The sequence below is a fragment of the Heloderma suspectum genome, chromosome 2 (genome assembly GCF_057233095.1).
Source record: "Heloderma suspectum isolate Gila_16-S chromosome 2, 16-S_ref, whole genome shotgun sequence".
Classification (NCBI taxonomy): domain Eukaryota; kingdom Metazoa; phylum Chordata; class Lepidosauria; order Squamata; family Helodermatidae; genus Heloderma; species Heloderma suspectum.
The window spans coordinates 248,934,354-248,959,351 of NC_139459.1; the positions used below are offsets into that span (position 1 = coordinate 248,934,354).

The 24,998-nt window shown below is 44.0% G+C and overlaps 1 protein-coding gene across 3 annotated transcripts in view; it reads left to right on the forward strand.

The window, feature by feature from the left end:
* The window catches only part of NSG2 (neuronal vesicle trafficking associated 2), a 137,457-nt gene that overhangs the window by 26,287 nt on the left and 86,172 nt on the right, over nt 1-24,998 (forward strand). Inside the window, exons 1-2 of one of the 3 annotated variants that reach the window (XM_084838711.1) lie at nt 7,066-7,117; nt 20,099-20,249. In XM_084838711.1, coding sequence (XP_084694837.1) covers nt 20,121-20,249 — 129 coding nt within the window. In that variant the 5' untranslated portion in view covers nt 7,066-7,117; nt 20,099-20,120. Of the gene's footprint in view, nt 1-7,065; nt 7,118-10,542; nt 10,607-20,098; nt 20,250-24,998 lie in introns of those variants that run through there. The other 2 variants (XM_084838712.1, XM_084838710.1) reach the window with 2 other exon arrangements.

A 24,998-nucleotide genomic window follows, 5' to 3' on the forward strand; every position in this document is an offset into this window, starting at 1 on the left:
CCTTATTGAATTCAATGGGACTTACTCCCAGATAAGGATGTGTAGGATTGCAGGCTTTAATAATTGAACTATGTACTTTGGTTGAATGGGACTGAAGTCGTAACTGGTTTTCCTAGATCTCACCCTCTGAAATTAGTATATCTACACCCATCAGTTATTGGTGTCTCCAACCCATTGACCATTGTAACTCCTCTAGTCAAGGAGAGGAACTAATTTGTGGTCTTTGTAACTGTGATCCTGTTTACCCAGTCTGCCACAGCAGCAGCTGTGGTTCATAATAGTCGAGGCTCACGATGTAGCAGAAATCAGAGTCAGAGAGACCACGGAGTGAAGGAAGATGAGTACTTATTTATTTAATGCGCGGGCTTAAGGCTGGAATCACTTCCAAAGAGCCAGAAGCCCCGAGGCATAGCCACACATTACTTTTACAGAGATGATGACACACAAGCGACCCTTTCTCCCACCCCCTCTCCTGTGGTTTTACAGTTGTTTATAGTACAGGAAATGGGCCATAGGACATTCTATCTTGAGAACAAGGATACAGTCTTGCAGTAAGCAAAAAGGCAAAATCATGACTGTGTTGTGCAATTTGGCTTGCTGACAGGGGAAGTCTCTACACTGTTGTTCCTGCCAAACTATGCTAGCTCAGCAAGAACATGAGACCACTTAGTCTGACCCCCGACATGGCTGCTACATTCCCCCTTTAAATGCATAATTTTATTACAATTATAGCATTTTGTTACACAAGTAGACATCTCGGTTGGCAAGGCATAACACAGGATTTTTATGGCAACTTTCTTACTTAATATCTTGTTGAGCTATTAAAGCATAGCGGGCAGCTGTTTTTGTGGCTGAGGCAATAAACAGATTGTTTAAGCAACGCATAAACTAGGGGATGCAGAGGCATAACAGTACCCCTACCACTGCTACTGGTAAAATCAGAACAAATAATGCTTTGAGCCAGCTGAGATCTGGAAGCCAAGAGGTCAACCAGTCGAGCCAATTATGTTGCTTTATTTTGATGTCAGCGACTATTTGGTGCAGTTTGTTGATCTGTTTATCTACAGCATTGCCATTATCAGTTAAGTTAAAGCAACAGAGCTTTTGGTGTGTCTCACAACTCAAATGATGAAGAAGGAAGAGGTAATCTATACCAGCTCTATTTTCTAGAACCGCACCTCTTAGATCACGCAACTTCTTTATTTAATAATGATAATGCTCGTGAGGTGGCATTTATACTTTTGGCCAAGCTGCACACTAACCGGTTGATTTTTAGACCATCAGCCAAGGCTAAACCTGGAACACCAACTAGTGACATCGCTAAGGCCAATTTTTCTGAGTCAGAGTATAGCTGCACATGACTATTACAATCTTCGGTCAGTTGCAGTGCTCGAGGCTGCCGTTGACGGATTTTTTTTAGGCCGCGGGGGGAAGGAATGGCACTAGGCGACTGAGGCAACATGGTTGGTTATCGGACAAGTTGGCAGGAATAAATGACCAAGTGCAGGAACCACATGTCTAAAACTATCCATGAGGCAAAAGTATGTGGGCCTCATTAAAAGATATATTTTGAATTTCATTACAGTGGAAGGGGGGGACCAGGAATGGCTTTACATTTTCCGGAAGATTTTTGACAATTGGGCATTCGCACACACGTACCATTTGTTCCAGCAACAATGGGGGTGCGTAAATTCTGTAGGGGGTAGGATCTTTGCAACTACGCCCTAATCAGCATTTTGGGAGTAAGTTAAACTTACACTATAAACTCTTAACATGGTATCTTTTTGAATTCTTTCAGGATGGTTACAGACAGGTATTAGACGTGCTAATAAGCCTGTTTGCAGGTATATCTTCTGGTAAACAAAAATACTTTATCCCAGTGATGTTAGCTAAGTGAAGCCAGTAATTATCAGCAAATTGCTGGGACAAACTACCTTCTCCAGGGCAGGCCCCCCTTTTTTATATCTTATTAGGGAAACACAATACAACACTACTAACACTACAACACGCATGTTTGATCTTCTTTGGGATCTGACCGTATGCCGGGCAGCTATTTACCTGGCTAGCTGCAGCAGGGTCTAGTTCCCTTCTTCAATTCTCCAGGTACGCTGACTGTACGCTGGGTGGACAGTCTCCAGGTGTGCCCACAGTAAGGTCTAGGCTGAGTCTTCTTACTGCTTTTTCAGAATGATTTTTAAAGGATTTTTAGGATGTCTGTTTACAGTCCATTTCTCTTCTTTTGCTCTCTTGACTCCTGTCCAATGTATCTAGGGTTTAATTCTAGCTACTTTTATAGCTGTGGGGGTGGAAAGTATAACAGTTTTTGGTCCTCTTCATCTGGGAATCAAAGGGTCATTTTTTCCTCTTTAATTCATACTTTATCTCCTGGTTGGAAAGGATGAATCTCTGTAATGGGAATTGGGGCTTATTTTCTAAGACAAAGCGACACTGGGCTTGAAGAACTTTGCCCAGTGTTTAGACTTCTTGTTTAAGGCTAACGTTTGCTTGCTCTTGATGCTGCTCCAGTGTCAATTATGAAGTCAATGTCATGGCCCCTCACAGTGGCAGTGACTAGGGGCTTCCCGGGGCTGAGATTAAGGGGGCCCAGTCTGTCTTATTTAAGACTTTTGGCTTTAGCTACTTTAATGAAGGGGGCTTCTTTATACATTTTTATAGACCCCTGCTTTCCAGTTTTGTTGCTAACTAAGCTGTCTCCTCCTTCTCCCGTTCTGGCCCCTTTGGTTTTCTCTTTCGTGTATTTGATTTATTTCATTTGGGCATTCACGCCACCAATGTCCATCTTGTCCGCACTGGGCACACTGGTTTTTTCTTAAGAATCTTCTGCCTCTGCCTGGTCTTTTTCATTTCTTCGTCTACATTTTCTTGGGCCTCTGGGTCGAGGGGGGCATACTGGCGATAGGCATTTAAAAGACGCTCCAAGTACGCTCTGGGGGCTTCGGTGGCACCTTGCAGCACTTTAGACACTTTGGTTATATTAATTGCTTTCTTTATTTTTGCCCTCATGGCTTCTAACAGCAGAGTTTGATACTGGGTGAGGCGCTTTAGCCCCGCTTGTGTGTTGGGAGAGAGAAATCTCTCTCCCTCTCTTGCTTTTTCTCTTTTTTGCTGATCTGCCTGTATTGCAGATCATGTTTCAAACTTTTTATATAAAACTTTCCGCTTTATGCACCAGCCTTGTCTTTTTGCAAGTTAAACTCACTTACTTAAACTTTTCTGCCTTACACTAGTCCCAATGACGCACATTTGGGATAGGCTCTTTTTCTCCTTCTAGTTACATTTTCTCATCTTAAAGAAGTATTACATTATTGTGGCTACTTTATCCTGAGTAATAAGCTCTAGGCATAACCAGCTGCTTCCAATTTACCCTGGGGCAACTATGGCCACGCTTTTTCTTTATAAATGTTTTCTCTCTTTGCTTCTTGCCTCCTTTTTCTTCTTTTTTCCCCTTTTCTATCTGTCTGCCACTTTTTCTATTTTTCTGTCTTTTTCTACTTGTCAACCATTGGGAACCACACTCAGTATCATTTGGAGTCACAACTAACAGTAAAAACATCTGCAAATATCACAAATATTTTATGATATCTAAGAAATCATAAAATATACACAATAAACTTTTTTTTGCAATTTAACACAATGAATGGAAAACACTTTTTGCATGGTAAGGCATGATGGAGCAGATCCAGCAATCATACTGCTCTTCTGGCTGAAAGCTCAGGGCCCATTAAAATCAAGGGATGGGCATACTCACACACGCAAAGAGTTTTAGGTCACCATTTTTGCATCGGCAACTCTATGCTGCATGAGTTCTGGCAGAAGGAAATCTAAAAGTTATAGATCAAACTTAGCCTGCTGTACACTGAGCTGACTACAGACACAGACACACGGTCTACAGCAATGAGAGTTCAAGTTTATGAAAAGCTTCACAGCACTGTCCATGGCAAGTCTTTGACAATTCAAAATTTTAGTCTATGTGCAGAGTGTCTCTAAAAAGCCCAGATGATGGAGCCAAACAGAGAAGGCTCTGGGCAATGAAGATGAGATGTTTCCAGCAAAGGCTCCCCACTTTTGCATCAGTTTAAAAAAGGGGAAGTGTGGCCCTACACCCCTTCTGACAGACAAGGACCTTTCACTTTTTAGCAAGGCCTCTGTCTAAACAGAGCGGCACAGCTCAGCTCTCTAGCCGTGATGCTTTAACCTGGGCAACAGTCTTAATTTAAAGTTGTAACATCACTGACAGCATCAGCCAGCCAGCTACACAGATTTCACTGTTTTTCAAGACAGTTACTCCAATATCTTCTTTTCTTCTCAATCAGGTTGGGTCTCCCAGCTTACACAGTTTATTGCAGCTTCCAGGAGCATGGTAGTAGCGTAATTTTGGCTTGGCCAGGAACATGCTGTCTGGTTTCTCGGTCTCTTCAGCACACACACTCAGGCAGTTTAACACTGGACACTCAAATCAGTGAGATTTCTTCATTGCAGGGAATCCCACGGCAAAAGCTTAATGGTTACGCTCTTCAGAAATCATATAGCTGATGGTCTACAGGCTCTATGAAATTCTAGGACAGTTCAAAGCTAAACACGGCTACCTTGACAGAGATCTTCATCATGGTCTCTCTGCTTCATTCTGCCTTGGGACCGTCCTATGGCACACTTTTTACTCGAAGAGGGGTCTAGCCTGTGCCTTGGGGGCGGATTCTTCACCTTTATTTCATTTTGCGCCTTCATCTTCTGGGTCTTCATTTTCAGTTTCCATTTCTTAGGGATTTCATCTCAATTAGGCGAGGTGATGATATTGCACAACTCAGAGCGTTGTGGGTAATTCTCCTGCTGCCCTCCAGGCGCACTAGGCTAACGGTTACTTCTTCGGCCTCACACTCCCACGCTTCATCAAAAGCCAGGCTGACTTGCAACATTTCTCTGATTAACAGCCTCAGATCTTGTTCTTTTTTTTCTCTCAGCTCGACCTTGAGCTTTTTTGCTATTCCCTCTCTCTATTCTGAATCCTTTTTAAAAAATCTTTTTCCTTTTTTTTTTTTAACATACATCTCAAGGGGGTGCAAGTCTTGCTTCCCCCACCTCCCATAGCCTCTCTCCTAAGATAAAGACAGACACAAGGAGGGAAAGGGGATTGGTCAGTGAGTAAGGGGTCTCACTGGCCAACACAAAAGGAATTTCACACCACGCACTTTGCTACTGGCCTGGGCACCCGGACGGTCAACGGTATGCGTCAGAAACCACAGTAGCCACTCACACAATCATCAATCTCTCCACTACATTCATATGTCCCTGCCACCCACTTTTCCCACTTTTCACTAGAGCGGAAAAACGGCTTCCCCAGCTACCTCAGCTTCCTGCTGAGTCCTGTCCGTGCTGAGTACTGGCGCCCGCTCGGGGGTGTGATCAGGCCCCCCTTCTACCCGCAAGGAGTAGGTTCTACCAACACTGACCTTTTTCTTAAGGTGGGGCCCTCTTTTTTTCTGCCCAGTGGCCTTTCTCCTTAAAGGCGGGGCCCACTTTCTACTCTATATACTTGCCTTTCTCCTGAAGGCTTCCAATGTGGGTTTCAACTCAATTGCAGCTGCGATACAGGCAGGGCTCAAGTTCCTTCCTCCGCTTCCCAAGGTTCTCTTGCTGCTCGCTGCCGTTTGGGCGATCCCGGCGCAGGCCTTCTCCTGTTCACCCAACAAAAAGGTCGGTGGCGCCAAGAAAGGGAGGCGTGCGCCGAGCTCTCCCTCCCGGTGCGGCGATAAAGAGCAGGCAACTGCCACCTCTCTGTCTCAGAGCCTGCCACATCCGAGTCACGGCACCATTTATGTAGCAGAAATCAGAGTCAGAGAGACCACGGAGTGAAGGAAGATGAGTACTTCTTTATTTAACGCGCGGGCTTAAGGCTGGAATCACTTCCAAAGAGCCAGAAGCCTCGAGGCATAGCCACACATTACTTTTATAGAGATGATGACACACAAGCGACCCTTTCTCCCACCCTCTCTCCTGTGGTTTTACAGTTGGTACAGTTGTTTATAGTACAGGAAATGGGCCATAGGACATTCTGTCTTGAGAACAAGGATACAGTCTTGCAGTAAGCAAAAAGGCAAAATCATGACTGTGTTGTGCAATTTGGCTTGCTGACAGGGGAAGTCTCTACATTGCTGTTCCTGCCAAACTATGCTAGCTCAGCAAGAACATGAGACCACTTAGTCTGACCCCCGACATGGCTGCTACAACAAAACAGAGGTTTCTGTACAGCCTGCTCCAGCTTTGCTTTCTCACTAGATTACAGGAAGAGTAAATAGAGCTTTGGGGGGCATTTGTGTTTTATTAAAAACCAAAGAAACCCCAAACCTAAAACTCTGCCTTGATGGATATGTAGCACTTTTACCTAAAAATGCATCTCTCTTCCATTGGCTTTGGTGACAGTAAGCACAACCTTGTCAATAGTTTTGTTTGTACATCAGGAGAAAGGAATGGCTATAGTTATTTCCCCCCCTCACATGTGTTTTCTGATGCCCATTTCTGTTATCATCCATTTCTATTATCATCCATTAGGAATAACATAGTGGTAATTATCTTTGGCTATAATTTGCATCTTTTTGAAAGGCACCATTATGTTACCCTCAGTATTAATTGTAGCTCATTTTTCCAGAGCTTTAATTGTGGCTCACTTATTAAACTCTATTTAGCTGAAAGCACTCTATTCTAACGCCTCCTCTCTAATTAGCAGATTTTGTACAATATTGCACCAAGGAAGGAGATAAGTTTATTGATCTGAATTCTTTATCAGATAAGTAGTAAAATACATTGGAGTAATCCTAGTAGGACTGCAGATACAGAACAATAAATCTGAATGAACAAACCTCTGTTTTGCACCAAGGTTGTTTATAACAGCAAGATTATTAGTGCCACACTTCATTTCTGCAAAGTGTTCTCTTTAAAGGTGATGGTCTATTACAATGTTAATAGTATACATTGCTTCACAGGAAATATAATGAGAGTTAGTTTCAGTACAAATGAAAGTGATATTAATTGTTCCTTGAATTCTTCTACAGGCACAGATGTAAACCAGAATGCACAAAATGGCGCTTCCTGCATTGATTCAGTGAGTAAAACAACTGTTTCAATGACAAAGTAGGGATATAAAGTCATTATTATGAAATGTATGGTGCAATATAGGTCAGGGGTAGGGAACCTCTTTCAGCCTGAGGGCCAAATTCAGTTTTGTGGAAGCTCTTGAGGGCCACATTCCAGTGGTGGGTGCAGCTGGGCAAAAGCAAAAGGGGGTGGGGATGAAAATACAAAGAACATCAGCATATTGTAGCTTAAAGCTCTTCCTGCCAGTAACTAAGCCGTAGGAGAAGCATTTCAGTCTTTTAGAATAGGAAAAAATGGCAAAAATGCCGGGAAACCAACAAACAATAGGTGGTCGGGGAAAGGGGGTGGGGCTATCTGGGGAATAGCCAAATTTGGCCCCCAGGCCTGAGGTTCCTCACCCCTAATATAAGAAGAGCCATACTGGATCAGACCAAGGGTCCATCTAGCCCAGCATCCTTTCACACAGTGACCAACCATTTATTGACCAGAAACCCACAAGCAGGACATGAGCACAACATTACCCTCCTGCCCATGTTCCCCAGCAGCTATGTACATAGGCATACTGCCTCTGATACTGGAGGTAGCACAGAGCCATCAGGACTAGGAGCCGTTGACAGCATTCTCCTCTATGAGATAGCATTCTCCTCCATTTCACAATTTTGTTGAAATATAATTTGAGTCCTAGAGCTTCACTACTAGTGGAGCGGATATTATGCTATACAGAAGGGCCTTGTATGACTCTTTTAGAGTGGACTTCTTTGACACAGTTGTCATATAGGCAAGTATCACCATTTATGGATTTGGAGCTCTTTCAGGGCAAATAATATCGTTGTAACAGAAGTGAAGATATTTTATTTATTTAAAATATTTCTTGGCCACCTTTCAGGGCAGAAGCCCTCCCAAGGTAGCTTACACCAATAAAACACATAAGTTGATGCTCCTGTAGAAATTCTTGAGAGTTTGTTGAACAGCTGGGTGATTGTTGAAGCAGTGGTGAAATTCTGTGAGTTTAAATTGTTGTTCCACCTGACGCACACATTATCAATTTATCTCAGATACAGTAGAAGCCCTTTTGATTTCCATGGAAATTTCCTCAAAAAGGTTTGCTTATTGGTAGGAAAGACATTTTTATGCTTTGCAAACTATCTGAGTCATGGATATACCTCACTATATAATGGAAAGGCAGATCCCAAAGTCATACAGAGTTTGAAATTACGTTGTTTACCATATTTCACCTCTTTGGTCTACTGCCAGTAGGAGACTGTCAAGTCAAATAGTTTTTCACTGTGGTATTTTACAGCTACAAGAGCTCAATATTCTCAAATACTGCATGATCTGGTAGCAATATTCTGCATAAAATAAAAACAGAGTTAGGTGCAAAGTCCAAGAAATAAATTCATTGGATGATATGGGATCCAAAACAGGAAAGTCAACTCTGCTTGTAGACTTTAATGGTGGGGAAATGTATCTGTTAGGATCAAACCATAATATACAGGCAATCTAGGAGTTGAGGAGAATGCCAGTTCTGTTCCACACCAAAGCCATGGATGTGCCACAGTTGTGCTGAAGTTCCTTCCTTAATTTGCTCCTTGTTACAGTTTCACAAGGAAGCATCCTAAGAGCTGATGGTTAAGAATGCACAGCAGCCTTCTGCCCATATGGCCATCTCATTCTGTCAGGCCCACTGATCAAGAAACTGCAGAAACCCAGTCTATAGGCACTGGGCAATTAGTCACCTGCTTTGCAAAGCAGACTTCTTCCACAGTTGTTCCAAGGAAATGTCACTTTGTACTTCTGTGCTTATTCATTCTTATAAATGTATCTCCAGATGGTGAAATTTAAAGAAAATAATGCAGTGTTTCATAATTGAGTCTTTTTTTTCCCATGCAAAGTGAAGCTTTTCCTGGCATGGAGGTAAATGGTGGGAAAAGCTTCACCTCTTACAATGGCATATGTCAGGCTGCAGTTCAAGGTACAATGGTGATTCTGCAACATGGATCATGGATGAGCAGTCCATAGTTCTAGGAAGAATAACTAAATATGGAAGAATTATGATTTATTTCATCACCTGGGTGACACTGACCTACAAAAAGTGGATTATATAAACCATGCAACCATTTTGTGCCTGAGGGCTACATTTGGCAATGGGCAGTGTGTTGGGGGCTGCACCATGCACACAGAGACATGTGCACTCACACACTCATACATGCAATTGCAATCTTCCCACTCTGCAAGCTGAGAGCACTTTACCCAGACAACTGGGCAGGGGGAGGCACATGGTGTAAGAGGAGAAGACAGTGTGCTGCACTGTCTTCCCCATTTAAGTCGTGCTCTTGAAAACTCACCAAATAGCTGTTTGGGGGTCTATTGGGAGTGTGATTGTGCTGGTGAAGAGAGTGGCAGCAGCATGAGAAGGTGATGAAGGGGGAGGAAATTTTGAGGGGAGCAGCAGCATCAATGGCACCTACAGTGGGCTACACAAGAGGTCTCTGAGGGTGGCATGCAGCCTGCAGGTTTCCCATATAAACACTGTATATGGGTTCCTCTTGCCTACATGTGTATAACTGTTTATATCTTACTTTTCCTCCAAGGAGCTTAGGGATACCTTTCCCCCATTTTATCCCCAAAACCCTGTGATGCAGGTTAGGCTGAGACATAGTGACTGGCCCAAGGTAACTTCATGGCTGAGGGCTAAATGAGATGTGAAGCTAAATCTATCATTGGGTAGTATGACTTTTTTTTTAAAAGTTAATTAGTGTGGGAGGGCCCAATTTTCATCTCTACTGCACAGCACATGGAGAAGGGTGGATGAACTGTTCCCACTCCAGCTGTGATCCTGATGACAATCGCACCCCCACAAACTGCTAGTACCCTCCGCTCAAAAGCTTCCAGTAGTGCCAATGGGAGCTTCCCATCACCCATGGATAATAGTGTGTGTACATGTGTAAGTGAGTGATTTGGGGAGCGGTTGTGACTGTGGAGGGAAGAATTACATTTCACATCACTGCGCAATGGAGTACTGCTAAACATTGGCCCCCCTGTCCCAGCTATTAATTTTTTTTTAATAAATCTGATGTGCTCCCCAGTGACATGCTTGGTGTGACATCTAGTTTGACCCTCAGTGGAGCTTTAGACCCAGCTCTCCACAGCCCCAGTCTAACCATTACAAGATACTGGCTCTCATATTTGCATGCAAATGCGTGAAATATTATTATAGAGCTGAAGAACTTCACAGATAGACAAAACTGAAATAAGATCTTTAGCCTTTGACATGTGGTGTAAGGGCAAGTAATTACTCAATATGTTTTCTTATTTGAAACAAGATATTCATAAGCAAGTTTTTTAATCTTTTTCCATTAGGATGAAGCCATTTTTGGATGGGTGTAGAAACTGAAGCAACAAGGAAATGAAGATTTATTGTCTGGTTATGAGTTGGATTGTTTGCATTCTAACTATTAACCAGTTATTCAAGAGAAACAGATTGTTGACATTAGAGGTACTGGAACACAAGCCCTGTATAGGCTTTGTGGAATTTCTTTTTACCTTTTTAGCATAATAGCTTTATTTTCATGCAAGTTTGATTAAATTGGATAGTTATAGGTATTTTGTTTAAACCCTGAGTAAGAAAGACAGTGTTGCACTATTTGCTTTAAGAAATACAATATACTATGGATACAGAACAATAAAAAGATTATATTTATGTTGATTGTACATGTATTGTACTAATAACCTTTTGTAATAAAATATGGTTCCATGAAGAAAATGTACAAGCCTAAGGCATTTGTACCTCCACACTGATTTTTTCCTATTCCATTGAAATTGTGTATCTGAATCTTAGGATGTATTTTGAAAAATACGGGGTAATACACGCTGAAAAATACAGGGTGGCCAGATTACAGATCACTGTGGGTAATACTACAGGGTCATGAAAACAACAAGGTATGAATTCTTGATGGTGATGAAGCTGGGATGCAGTGTCAGTGTTTTATTAGTGCAAACAGGAATATAGGAGCTATTCCACTTAATGTATCCTATTGGGGATTTGAGGAAGGTTCTCCCTTCTCCCAATATTCACTGTTCTAGTCTAGCTCTTCTCTACTCCCTTGCTGCTATGGGTAATTGCCTGGAAACTCGAAGACTCACATCACAGGAGAATAGTTCGAGTCACACAGTTTCTAATACCAAAAGTAAAAAGGACACTTTTCTGGGGAATGGAGCACTGTTGCATCTCTAATTGTGCCTTCTTGTTTAGCTTGGGTTTCTGATAGCTCTAACCCACTCTCCCATCGACAGGGACTCCTTCCTTCTTCAGTTTGCAATGCTCGACTTAGTTCTGCCCAGATTCTGATAACAGGGCCTTATATTTATTGTCAGGGACAAAAAAAAGCAAAAATTCTGGTTCAATAGATATCTTATCTCACACACATGCCGACTTTGCCAGTGCTATGGGTCTATCACCCAACATCTTGCCCTTGCATGCTGGCACACTAGTGGCACCAAGAAACAAATCCAAGATGGGGGTATGCAGATAGGCTGGCCACCAAGATTACTCCTATCTGCCTCAAATATCTTGAATCTGTAGACATCACTTGAATCTGTCTGAAAGAACAACTTGTCCCATTCATTCTAGATCTTTGAGAGGTTGGGCTTACATTTGAAAGGAAAGCCCTCAATGCCATACACAATCTATTTGCTTCCTTGAAGTGCATCCAGAATTGGACAGCTGCTGTGATGTAGTTTCCCCTTATGGTATCTCTGAATATATTCAGCTTTTATTTTAGGTGGCTTGATTAGTTACTGTATGCTCCTTCATAACTGTTACCTCTTACCTCTACCTAGCATAGCAGTTCATGGCAATTTTCTGTAATCAAAAACTATTCATGTTGATAAGAGGTGACGCAGTGTTCCCCAGTGTTAAAGATATATAAGATATAAATAATTATAAATACAAGAAGGGCTAAAGAGGGGAACAGAGCTGCTGAATTATGCATCTTAAGGACTGTTGGAGATGGAGCATGTATTACCTGCTGGAAATGGCCTTTGATAATTAACACCTGCATCCATCGTGTGTGAGCTGGTTTATTTTTATGTTCACTATGACCACGTCTGGATGATTGTATCTCAGTTTAATAAGCCAGGGATATGCACAAGCCTTTTGCCAGCCAGCACAGCCCCTTCTCTCTTCCATTTGTGGCATGATTCAATAAACCAGGAAGTCTCTAATTAACCAGAGATCTGGAAGCACTGGTTAATTAAAGACATCTTGGTTTATTGAGGAGCCCTGCAGAGGGAAGAGCAAAGGGGCTGCATGCATATCTCAGTTTATAATGGTCAGATATGATCATCCAAACTGGGCTGGTGAGTATCAGGCATTCCTTTATGAGTTTTGCAAACACACATAACCAGCTATAATGTTTAGTTGAAGTCACTGCATGAGTTGGGGCCATTGTGTTGTGAATTTCCTCATCCATGCTCCATGTAATTGGCATTCACCTGTTGAGGCACTGAAATTAACCTTATGATGGCCACTGCTCAGTGATGGAGCTCATGCATTGTATGCAGAAGGTCCCAGCCTTAATCCCCAGCATCTCCAGGTAGGACTGGGAAAGAGCCTTGACTAAAACTCCAGAGTGCCATTGCCAGTCAGTGTAGACAATACTGAGCTAGATAGACCGATGGTCTGACGTAGCATAAGGTAGCTTCCCATGTTCTGGTGATGGTACTAGATGATACAATGTATGTGTGAGGGGGTGCCATGTGGATGTCAACCCCTGTAGTGAATATAATGTACAGGCTAGCTCTATGGGCAACATGCAGCCCACCTGTGCCCCCCTGCCCAGGAGCACAATTTTGCCTGCAAATGAGTTGCATGCTCCCTGCATGCCTTGTTACCTTGCAAAACTGCCACTTTTCCCCCCACCATTGCAGTAGCAAATTCAGCAGCGGTGGCAATTTCGGCAGATGAGGTGGGGTACAGCCTCCAGTGGGTTCTGGGGGGCAATGTGGCCTTCAACCCCTGGATGTTGGCCAGCCCTGTTCTATAGCTTTGGCTACCATATGGATATTATTCCCCAGTGTTAAAACAATGTGCAAAATACTGTTGTAGTGTGCATGTGTGTGTTTATAAGTACTTTTAGAGGGGACAGAAAGCTTCAGAGTTCTGTTAAGATGTAACAGGGCTGGCTTTCCTGTAATTTTCTTGGCATAGGTGTGAGCATATTGGCAGTGTAGCCATTTTACATTTTTCCTGTATGTATGGTTTCTTTAGATAATGTTTTATTTTCAGTAATGTGTACAAGAAGGAAAAGTCTTATACGGAAACTTAGATACATTTACAAGAAAAGAGAAAATGTGCTTACTTACCCATATTTCAGATATGGCTGGAAAAGCTAGAGAGAATGTAATAATGAAGGTAACCTATATGTGATCAGTGCTGATGCTAGACTTTCAAAACAGGTTTAGCTTTTTGGTTGCCCTGATAATTCGCTCACGTATTGCAGGCACTGAATACCAAGGCAAAGTGCACCTGAAATGGGTGGCCTAGCTCTTTAAACATATGGGATCACTGAAAGTGATAATGAAAGCAGCAATTCTCCTCTGATTTGTTTAGCTTGAAAAGGGAAATTTATATACTGCAGGACTCTTATTAAAAGAATAAAGCAAGGACACAATGTTATATTGGCAGAAAGCAGTGCTAGATAGTCCCATAGCCTTCTGCTTTGGCCCTGTATGAGCAGATATGTCAGATTATATCTAAAATGCATTAAAATCTTCAAGTTTCTCTTTCATTTGTTGTTTGTAACTCACTTTGCTGCCTGCTGTCTTAATGGTGTCCTTAGTGAGATTTCACTTGTTCTCAGTCTCTGGGCATTGCTGACAGCTTTAAATATGAAGCACCCAGTTTATATAAACTCATTACTGCTGCTTCATATAAATGTGCAAAGAATTGATTTGGCAAGCTTCAAAGAGAAGGGTTTTCAACCCTAAAATCAATCTTTTAAATTTCCTAAAATAGCTGCAGGGGTTCCCTCAGCCTTAAAAAAGCCCAAATTAAGTTTCTCTTCTGTGATTGCCACTCTTCTTTTTTCTTTCTAAAATTATGGAAATAAAGGAATGTTACTACATGGGTGGTTCTGGCCCCCAGGGTAATAATGCTAAACCATGTTTTGTTTTTAACTCATAAGATGCATTCAGGCATCATGCTTGATGGAATGACAAGTAGCCAAGAGTGTCTTCCTGTGATGTCTGAAAAGTAATTAAATGCAGTTTTGTTCTTGCATTTTTCCATTGTTATTACCTCTTACATGTGCTCAGATATCATGATGGGAAGATATAAAGGGGCTGGCTCATGGCCTTGTGACACCTCTTGCTTTGCTCACTCCCTGTTTCTCTCGCTCCTGGCCTCATGCTACTTGATTTCCAAGGGTTGGATCCAGATTTTTTTTCCCCGTGCACATGAGGCTACTGCTTGCAGAATAAGACTCCCACACCCTCTCCTCCCCTTGCATCACTCCGCCTGCAGCCTCCAAATTTACGCTGGAGGTTTGAGGACAGTAACATCAAAGGTACGACCAATGGAGAGCAATCTCTCCTCAGGTCTGTTTGCACAGGTGTAGGGTAAAATATATATTATACCTTCAGCATAATATCTGAAGATATTTTCAGTCAGTGCAAGCCAGTTCATCTTGAGTTGCGGTGGCCAATTTACTGGCCATGCCAGCCCAACGCCCTCTGTTCCTCCACAGACTCGTCAACTTTGTTTGTTTGTTTATTTATTTGATTTCTATACCGCCCCATAGCCGAAGCTCCCTGGGCAGTTTACAAAAGTTAAAACATTAAAATACAATATACAAAGTTTAAAAACCATTTACATAAAAGCTTCAGATAGTATATACAAACAACATATAACTAAAAACAACTTTGAACGAAAAACAATTTTTTAAAAAATCCAACAATAAAACAACACGGCTTAAAAACAGGATACAAGAGTAGGGATGTACGAAAGTCACTTACCTTTTTGCGGATTGATTTGCGGCGTGGGGGGGGAGGCGCTCCGTCCCTCCGCCCGGAATCCTCGACGGGAGGGGAGGTGATCTGGTCCTCTCCCCCGGAATTGTGCCCGGCCGGTCGGCTCCGCTCCGCGGCCGCTCCACAGAGCAGCCGGCCAGGGCTGGCCACAGCCGGCGTTCCAGCCGCAGACTGGCTGCTGTGGACGCAAATGGCGGCTGCTGTAGCAGCTGCCATTTGCATCCAGCCAGGCTGCTGTGATAGGCTATTTAAGTATTTACGTAGCCTATCACGGCAGGGAAAAAACAACACACACAAAAAACAGCGTACGCAAATGGCAAGGGCTACGGCAGCTGCCATTTGCGTTCCCTATTTTTCACCGTTTTAGCCTACATAAACATTTACGTAAGCTATTACGGCGAAAAAAAGGGAACGCAAATAGCGCCCACTACGCTATTTGCATTCCCCCTTTTTTTCCCGCCGTACTAGCCTATGTAAATATTTACGTAGGCTAAAACGGCGAAAAATAGGGAAGGCAAATGGCGGCCGCTGTAGCCGCCATTTGCGTACGCTGTTGTTTTTTTTCTCCCCCTTGCTGTGATAGGCTACATAAATACTTATGTAGCCTATCATGGCAAACAGCAGAAGCAAATGGCAGCCGCGGCAGCCGGTTGAAAGACCAACTGCCGCCGCCGGAGCCGCTGCCGTCCGGAACATCTGCCCCAGGTAAGCTTCGTCCTGGGGGGAATCTGCGGGGGGGGGGGGGCAGGCTGTTCCGCCACAGATTTTGGGGGTTTCCTTGGCCGCCCCTCAGTGGCGGGACGACCCACCGGCTGAAATGTGCCTGCCGACCTTGCTGAAGGCTTCTGAGCAGGCATTGAAGACGCTGTTATTCCTGCAGGCCTTCCCTTTTGAGAACTCTTGTTCCTTTCCCTTATTCTTGTATAGGGATGGCGGAGAATTCCGCCACGGATTTCAGTGAGGCTGAATGCACTGGCATTCGGCCTCACTGAGATCCATGGCGGAATTCTCCACCATCCCTAAGAGTAGGGATGTATGAAACACCTACCTGGCTCTGCGCTGGGTAATTTGCGGTGGGGGGGAGGTGCTCTGTCCCTCCCCCCGGAATCCTCAATGGGGGGGAGGTGATCCGATCCTCCCCCCCGGAATCCTGCCCGGCTGGCTCCGCTCTGCGGCCAAGCCATGGAGCTGCTGGCCGGCTCCAGCTGCCTGCAGCCAGACATCCAGCCGCTGGGCAGCCCTGCAGGGACGCAAATGGCGGCTGTCGTAGCCACCACCATTTGCGTCCCTGTATTGAGCTGTGATAGGCTACATAAATACGTAGCCTATCATGGCAGGGGGGAAAACCCCAGCGTACGCAAATGGCGGTAGCCGCCGCCATTTGCGTACGCTGGGTTTTTTTCCCCTGCCGTGATAGGCTACGTAAATACTTACGTAGCCTGTCATGGCAGGGGGAAAAAAACCCAGTGTACGCAAATGGCGGTAGCTGCCGCCATTTGCTTATGCTGGGTTCCCCCCCCCTGCCGTGATAGGCTACGTAAATACTTATGTAGCCTATCATGGCCTCTGCAGGGATGCAAATGGCGTCCCTGCTTTAGCCGTGATACGTAAGTATTTACGTAGCCTATCACGGCTATGAAGACGAAGTGAATGGCGGCCGCAGGACGGCCACCATTCGCAAAGCAGCGTGGACGGGAGCAGGTAAGTGCTCCATTTCACGTGCCTTTCGTGGGGTGGGGGCAGCGGGGACTTCGTCCCACGTGTCTTTTGTGGGTTGGGGGGGCGGGGGCTTCGTTCCATGATGGATTTTGGGGGGCCAAATGCACTGGCATTTGGCCTCACTGAGATCTGTCGTGGAATTCTCTAACATCCCTATACAAGAGTCAGGGAAAGGAACAAGAGTTCTCAAAAGGGAAGGCCCGCTGGAATAACAGCATCTTCAATGCCTGCTCAGAAGCTTTCAGTGAGGTCGGCAGGTGCATTTCAGCTGGCAGGTCGTCCTGCCACTGAGGGGCGGCCAAGGAGAAGGTCCTTGTGCGTGTGGCTGCCAGGCTCACATTAGGCAGCCGCAGCAGAGAGCCCCCAAAGGCCCCGAGGCGGCGGCCAGGGGCGCAGGGAGGAGGCGCTCCCTGAGGTTCCTCGGACCTAGACCAGGGAAGGCTGGAAAGATAAGTGCCAGCGCTTCATATTTTGCTCGGAAACAAATTGGCAGCCAGCATAAAGATTTTAAAACTGGTGTAATATGCTCTCCATGGGATGTCCCAGCCTGGCTGCCATATTTTGTACCAGTTGAAGTTTCCGAACTACATAAATAAATGGAGTGGTATCACTTAAAAGCCTTCTCTATCTGGTGGTGATAGGTTAGCCAGTCAGGGTGAGTTAGGCTTTGCTTCCTTCGCTCTACATAGCAGCAAACCCAGGCTTCCCATTAAGTGTACAGTCAATAGGGAGTACCAACAATCCCAAGTTCTTGATGAGGGTACCTATAGGATTCACCAGGCTGTTACATTCACTCTGTTGGCTGTTCACCTAAAAACAAAACAAATACCTTAGCTGTACTACTAAAAATGTAATGTGTGACTGAAGTTGCTGGCTGTCAATAGGGAAAAGCAAACTATGAAGGCTTAAATGTCCTTTTCCTTACAGTCCTTTTCCTTACTGCAAATATGAAACCTACACATGCAAAAACATTCCTGTTGTTTCTCTTTCATGTTCTAGCCTGTATTCAGAACACTCACCATGATACAAGTAGTGCAATGGAGGCTCAAAGGGCATCGTTGGTGTCATGTGTGAAAAGAGCATAAGTCTGGCCCTGTTGCAGAGTTCTGCACTGCTAGATGGAAAAGGAAGACACTGGTTCCCCCAACAGAAGTGGGAAGGTGGACAGGGTTCTTTGCCCTGTTTTTTTCCCCTCAAGGAAATGGGTCTGGGAATCAACACTGAGGACCAGATCAGCAAGACCCTCTACTAGGAGGTGGATTGTTTAATGATTACACATCACTATGCTTGGGGTTAGGCTGAAATGCTGTTAGCAAGGTAGATGAATGATAGCTGGAAAGAGAGATTTAAGTCAGAGCAAATAGAGTCCTTGACATCTTCATATCTACCGCACTGGATACATTATTGGCTTTTCAGTGGAAAGGCTGAAAGGAAGCCCTTATCTTATTTTGCAGGCAAGCCAACCTCCACATCTTACAGTCTGATCCCGAGCATGTTTACCTGGAAGTAAGTCCCCCAGAATTCAATGGGACTTTTGTCCTAGTAAAGCCTTTCCCAACCTGGCATGCTAGGAGTTGTAGTCCAACACATCTGGAGGGCACCAGGTTGCGGAATGCTCTCCTAGAAGGTGTTAGGATTGCATCAGCAGATGCCTTGTGTTGCAACCACAGGCCTCCATGAAATGCGCATTCTTTCGCAAAACATTGTGTGCCTTAAAATGTCCTCATTCGCTTCCAGTGGCTATTGCCTTCTCTGTTGACTTCTTGAGATTTAGCTCTGAGCTTGTGTATTCCTCAAGATCAGACCAAAGCCAAAGAATCTCTCCTCCCCATTTTGACACCAAGGACAGTGAGCTCTGATGAAAATAAATAAATAGATAATCCGCTTCAGGATTTCTTTCCGATGGGGCGCTCCCTGCTACAGCTACGGATCTTGTATGTTGTTGTCCTGTTTCCTGAAGTCGTGCCTCTTTGTCAATGACATCATAGCAGACAGGAGAGCGCACAGGAAGCTCCACGGTCGTGTGGGAAATACGCAGGCAGTGCTGAGCACAGAAATCTAATCTGGCGTTCGCCGAGCAGCCTGGAGGGGGCGTTGTGGGTAAACGTCTCCTTCGTCCCATCCATCCCTCTCTCTCTCGCAAGCGCGTGTGGCCATACTCTGCAACAGCAGGTGGTGCCAGATCCCGCACAGAAGCCGCCGCCGCCCCAGCTAGCTTGGGAGGGTTTGCCGCGTGCCGCAGATGCGAGCTGCTCTCTGCACTCGCTCCCTGATTCGCTTTCAGTAGCGTTTGGGAACCAGCCGGCTGAGGAGCGAAGCGCTGTCCATTCAGCACCACCCAGGAAAGCAGGGGGAGAGAGAGAGAGAGAGAGAGAGAGAGAGAGAAAAGCCAGCTCTTTCGCGCACTCCGGCCTGAGCCTCCTTCTTAGAGCGTGGGGTGTCCTGCAGTAAGTACACAGTGGGAGGCTGGTGTGTGTGTGTGTGTGTGTGTGTGTGTGGTGGGAGGTTGTATTGTTTTTTTGGGGGGGGGGTCGTTCTGATTGTGAGACTTGTATTTGTGCCCCTTCTGTCCCTTCCTACTGGTACAGATTTATCAGCAACTGGAAAAACTGAGGAGGGAAATGGCCTCTTTAATCAACCATCTTCAATATGACTATTACAAATATAGTCCCAGAGTATTACCATATCCATTCTTTAAGACAGACTCTTTGAGCTGCCTAAGAACAGAGGATTGCTAAATAATGATTCTTATTAATAAGCGCCACACTCCAAGGAGTTAATGTAGTCATTGTGATTTAACACACACACACACACACACACACACACCCCACAACCTCCCCCTCCCCAAACCTGGGCCAAAACCATTCCTTGTGAAGACTGCTGGTTTCCTTGGATTTACAACAAAGCAGCAAGGCGGGGTTTGCCCATGTGGTATGATCTTGATTTATAACAGTGCTTGCTATGTTTGGATCTAAACAAGCTTGATCTGAACTCTCTTGGAGGATGGCTCAAGCAGCATACTTGATGCTATATTCTTTTAAATGGTGTCCAGTAACTAAGTGCTACTAGACACAAGAGGCTTCCCCACCCCTCTAGAAATCTAGCAGAGACATGCAAATGAATATGGTATGACCTGCAGGGCTGACAGAAACATCACAAGGCAACATTTCCAGTCTTCTCTCTCTCTCTCCCCCCCCCACCTCTTCATCCCTTTAACAGTGGTCATCTCAATATGTTTTAGGTCTGGAACGTGAGGTCTAAGAATGGTGAAACTGGGGAGCAATTTGAATGACAAGAACAAGCAGCAGCCATCCAGTGAGGATGGTTTTCAGACAGTTCCTTTGATAACACCCTTGGAAGTAAATCATTTGCAGTTCCCAGCTCCGGAAAAGGTAAATGGAAACCAAAACAAACAAAAATGGTTCTGTTCAGTGTTTCTCTCTCAGAAGCACTTTTCTTTTTAAAGCTCCTATTCCATTTAAATGCAACTGTAGAAAAAGGGTTTGACTTTTGCTCTGTGCTCTTTTTTAAAAGCACAGGAGACAAGCTCATAAAACCTGGGAAATGGCTTGTGACTAAAATCTGGAAAGGGCAGGGTCTGTTCATCCTATTATTCAATAAAATTTACTGGGTTGTAGCTGCATCTGAACCACTAAAATGATGTTGTGAATCATCTCCTTCTGCACCTGCACTGTGATGATTTGGGAATGTTACTTCACAGTTCTCAAGATGATGTTTTGGCTTTCTGTGTGCAATCCAGATGGGTCATTTGATACTAAATTAGGCTTCTACAGATGAGCAAAACAGTTGAACTCTTCCATGTAGAGTGCTGCAGAGGGACACTCCATGCCTTCATTCCACCCCTCTTCCTCCCTCCAACTGGATTATGGGAAAGGATCACTGTTGTAGATCTCCCAATCAAAGCTCACATATTTTGAGTGGCATGCTCAAAGTGGGTATCATTGATTAGCTCCTCACTGCTCTGTTATCTTCATATAGGCTATTGTCTATTCCATACACATGGTTAACTCCCATCCATACTGTCAGTGGAACAGGTAATGTGGTGCCATAAACACATCTCATCATAGATATACCCAGAACATCTATGTGATACAAATCCTTATGGGGAAAAAAGAGAATGACTGCACTGCCACACCTGTGTATTCTAATGATGTCTAGACAATACACAAAAGGTGTAGATCTCATGGAGTAATAACACAATAAAAATGTTTAATTCTCAAAATGCATATCATAAATCTGTAGAAAAACACACTGATACTATGTGGATGGCAGGATGCTATAGCAGAAAAAGGGTGCAAGTGATTGGGTTCAATTAGTTCACCTGAGTAAAATCAGCCTCATGCCAAAATAGTAGAATTCTTCTCACCAGTGCATTATTATATACTGCCAGATATGGAGGAATTCCATTCATATAACTTTGAGATGCAGACACAGAGGGATGGGATTGGTATCTGAGAGAAGAGACAAAGACAAGCAGGGTACCTACATTTCTGATTGCAGGGAGGTATAAAACCAATGTGGCTGCAAAAAGCTTCTAAAATAAGATTGAATTTCTCTCTCTCCCCACACCCCCAATGTCCCAAGTTCTACACATAAAATAAAATATGACTCTCACATTTTGCCTAGATGGCAGAACACTTCAACAACAAAAATCGGAGGAGTAAATTTCTCCCCCCCAATAATATTTCTTTTTCTAAATGAAAACAGTAATACTGCATTCCAGAAGAGTAGACTAATGTCACCGTCAAGACTAACACATGGATTGTGGCATGGTAAGCAATAGCCTGCTTCATCAAAGGCATGAAGTGGACAGTGATGTGGGCCCTGTCCGCTAAATATACTGGAAGAAGAAGGTTCTTGCCTACAAAATCAACTTGTAGTAGTTCTGAATAAACCTGACTGGGCTGGTCCAGTGAATAGCATGCTTTACCTGGGACTTGGAGATCCAGGTTCAAGACCTCCTTCAGCCATACAGTGTGTGGTATTAGGTAAATTGCTTTCTCAGTCTCATTTCTGCATTTTTCAAATGGGAACAACAGCAACCTACTGTTGGATTTAGGCAAAGAGCTCATAATACAAATGGATGAATGGCTGGGGGCAATCAAGATCTCAGAAACGCAGTCTGCCGTAGGTTGTATGGTCCTAAGATCTGGTAGGCAAGGGCTTAAGGAGGTATATGAAAAGGCTGCAAGGTCAGCATGGAAGCCAAGACCTGAACTAGAGTTGAAGGAGCTAGATCAGCATAAGATGTTGTGCAACCAACTGCTGTCTTCACACTGACTGTCTTTAAAGTGCTGGTACTCAGTGATGTGCTGTGGCTTTGCTAACTAGTGTACGATTTCAGGTCACAGGTCTTGTTGAGTATGGGGATTAGCCCATTTGAGAGTACTGCTGCACCCATGTTCCCAGGGAAACAAACAAAAACCAAGGATTGAAATCCAGTAGGCAAGGTCTGGCATAGCGAGGGACGTGTTCCAGGATGGTCAGCACAGGAGAGATTCCAGAAGTGAGGTCAGATAAAGGTCAGATACCAGCTTAAGAAAGCAAGGAATGGAAAGCACCATGGAGTGCACCAACTGGGTTGGAAGCAGCTTGCACATTGTTCCAGCAACTGGCAAACTCAAACTGAGCCTTAAATAGGATTTGAGCTTCATAGAGGCTGCTAGCTCCTCCCATACACTGCACGAAACCTTCCCCTTTTAAAGGGGTTGTGCTCCCTTTTGACACTTTTGGCTGTGATGGCATGGAGGCAATTGGGGTGTGACGGTAGCTTTAAAACAGGAGTCCCCAGAATCTGAGGCTGGCAATGCAACCTCCTCCAAAAGCAGGAGAGCTGCTCCCAGGAGCTCTTCTGGGTCTTAAGGCCCTGAGGAGAGAGGGACATTGATGGATGCTTCTGTGACCATGGGAAAGTGAGGCCAACTCATGAAACTTGCTGCATCAGTTTCTCATAAGAAGCAACAAGCTAAATATTGCAAAGGGGTGTTTTCGAAATTAACCGTAATTTACACATGACATCAAAGACCATCATTTTATTATTTCTTTCCGAACCACTAATTAAAACCCTTTTGTCTCACTCTACTGGTTCCTTCAGGGCATGAAAGCCTCAGCACATACACAGAGCTCACCCATTTGTGAGGATATCCCATATTCCCTTGAGCTGGCAGGGGGATTGTTCTGTATGTGCAAAAGGATGACACATGAAGCTGGCTCATCCACTAGGATGAATGGAGAATTATAGCCACGCTGGAGCTCCATGTGCACATTGGAGCACATGTGGAACTCTGGTAATTACTGCTGCTGCTGCTGCTACTAGCATCATGTTATTATTTTATTTATTTGATATGAAAATTTGACCCTGTTCTATCTCAGAAACTTTTAGAGAAGGGCAGCCTATACCTCCTTTGATGACACTAGAAAACAAAATAAGGCATTCAGTCTATTGCATTTTATTTTTAAAAAACAAATTAGTGGGTGTTTCTCCTGAAAATGGAAGGAAAGGTCCTGCTGAAGACCACTGAAACTTCTAATTGGTTGGACAAGAGTGTACGAAAAAGGACACTGCTGAAAAATCCTTTGAACAATATAGATATCTTAACTAATTCCCTGCCAAGTTTGCCTTTTGAAAAATAAACATGCCATTCTTATGCCATCTTCTTCCATGTATGTGTAGTTGAGCTCATATTTCTTGGGGCCAGTAGACACTGCTTCTATAGGCAGTGTATTAGAGAATGAGCTGTCATCAACATGTCATCTCTTTGAAATATTATCTAATTAAAAATACATTGTGGAACACAATGTTCTGGCCCACACTATAATTTAGCTAAAAGGGATTAAAGTGATCACAGAAGACAGACACATTAGCAGTGACCAGTCTGAGAACAGTAAATGAATGAAATGGTGATGGAGAGATCCCTGTAAATTAGTCAAATTTATTTGTCTTCTGATAGATCTGAAATTGGCCACTGATGAAGGCATAGTACTTGGTGAGAGAAACTTAAAGCGTAATCCTATGCATGTTTAGACAGAGAAAAGGCAATGCTGGCAGGGGCATGCTGGGAGTTGTAGGCCTTTTTTTCTGTCGAAACACGCATAGGATTGCACCCTTAAAGTGCAATCCTATGTATGTTTAGAGAGAAAAAAATTCCTACCACTCCCAGCATTTCCCAGGCAGCATGGGAGTTCTTGGACTTTTTGCTGTCTAAACATACATAGGATTGCGCCCTTAGCTTAGCATATCACTTACCTTGCTTACACATGGAAATCCTGGAACTGTTTGGAAACAGATCAGTTTGTTCTATATTGAGTTCTGAACAGTATTGCCCAAGAGACAGATCTTGGACACCTTCCTATTAATTAAGTGTGGCTTTGTTTAAGAAGAGATCAAGTGTTGAGGGTAAAGTTCCCTAATTCACAAATCAGTATTTGCTCAAGCATCCACTGAGATTTTTCCCTACCGATGTCTCACTGAGAAAGGATTGGAAATGATACCCTGAAGTGGCATCCAAGAGCTAGCCCCTTTATTAATGCAGGTTTCAGCCAGATAGATCTGCAGCATACCTATTATGGAAGATGATTTTTTGAGAATGCCTCAAAAATATTAGATCCTGCTAATTTAGATCCCTGAATAGATAATTTTAGCTTCTCTTTATGAAGGCCATTCCATTTTCCTGGTAGTTCATCTCACACAAAGTCTATGCAAAGCCTTTCATTAATCTTAGAAAATGTAGATAAACAAAACCACATACAATGAAGAAATATTTTTTTTCCATGTATATAAAGGAGAGCAGCCTGTGCATTAGGCAAGGGAAGCAGGTGCCCATGGTGGTAGTGTAACAGGAGCACATGGATGGGGGCGGGGGGGGGCTCCTTCTCCCTTTTGGACTTTGGGTCATCATCATGGCATTCTGCAAGGGGCAGGTTATGCTCTGAAGTGTTGGTGGTGGTGGTGGCGGCTAAGCAATAAACACATCAGTACTAATACGTATGACATGGCCCTCCTTCTTTGCAAGGCAAGGATCCCCTATTGGGCAGGGTGTCCCTTATTTTGCTATAAAAGCACAGAATGTCATATGGAGAGCAGAATTCAGTGGTGGGAGATTGTTCAGCCTTTGTCTGCT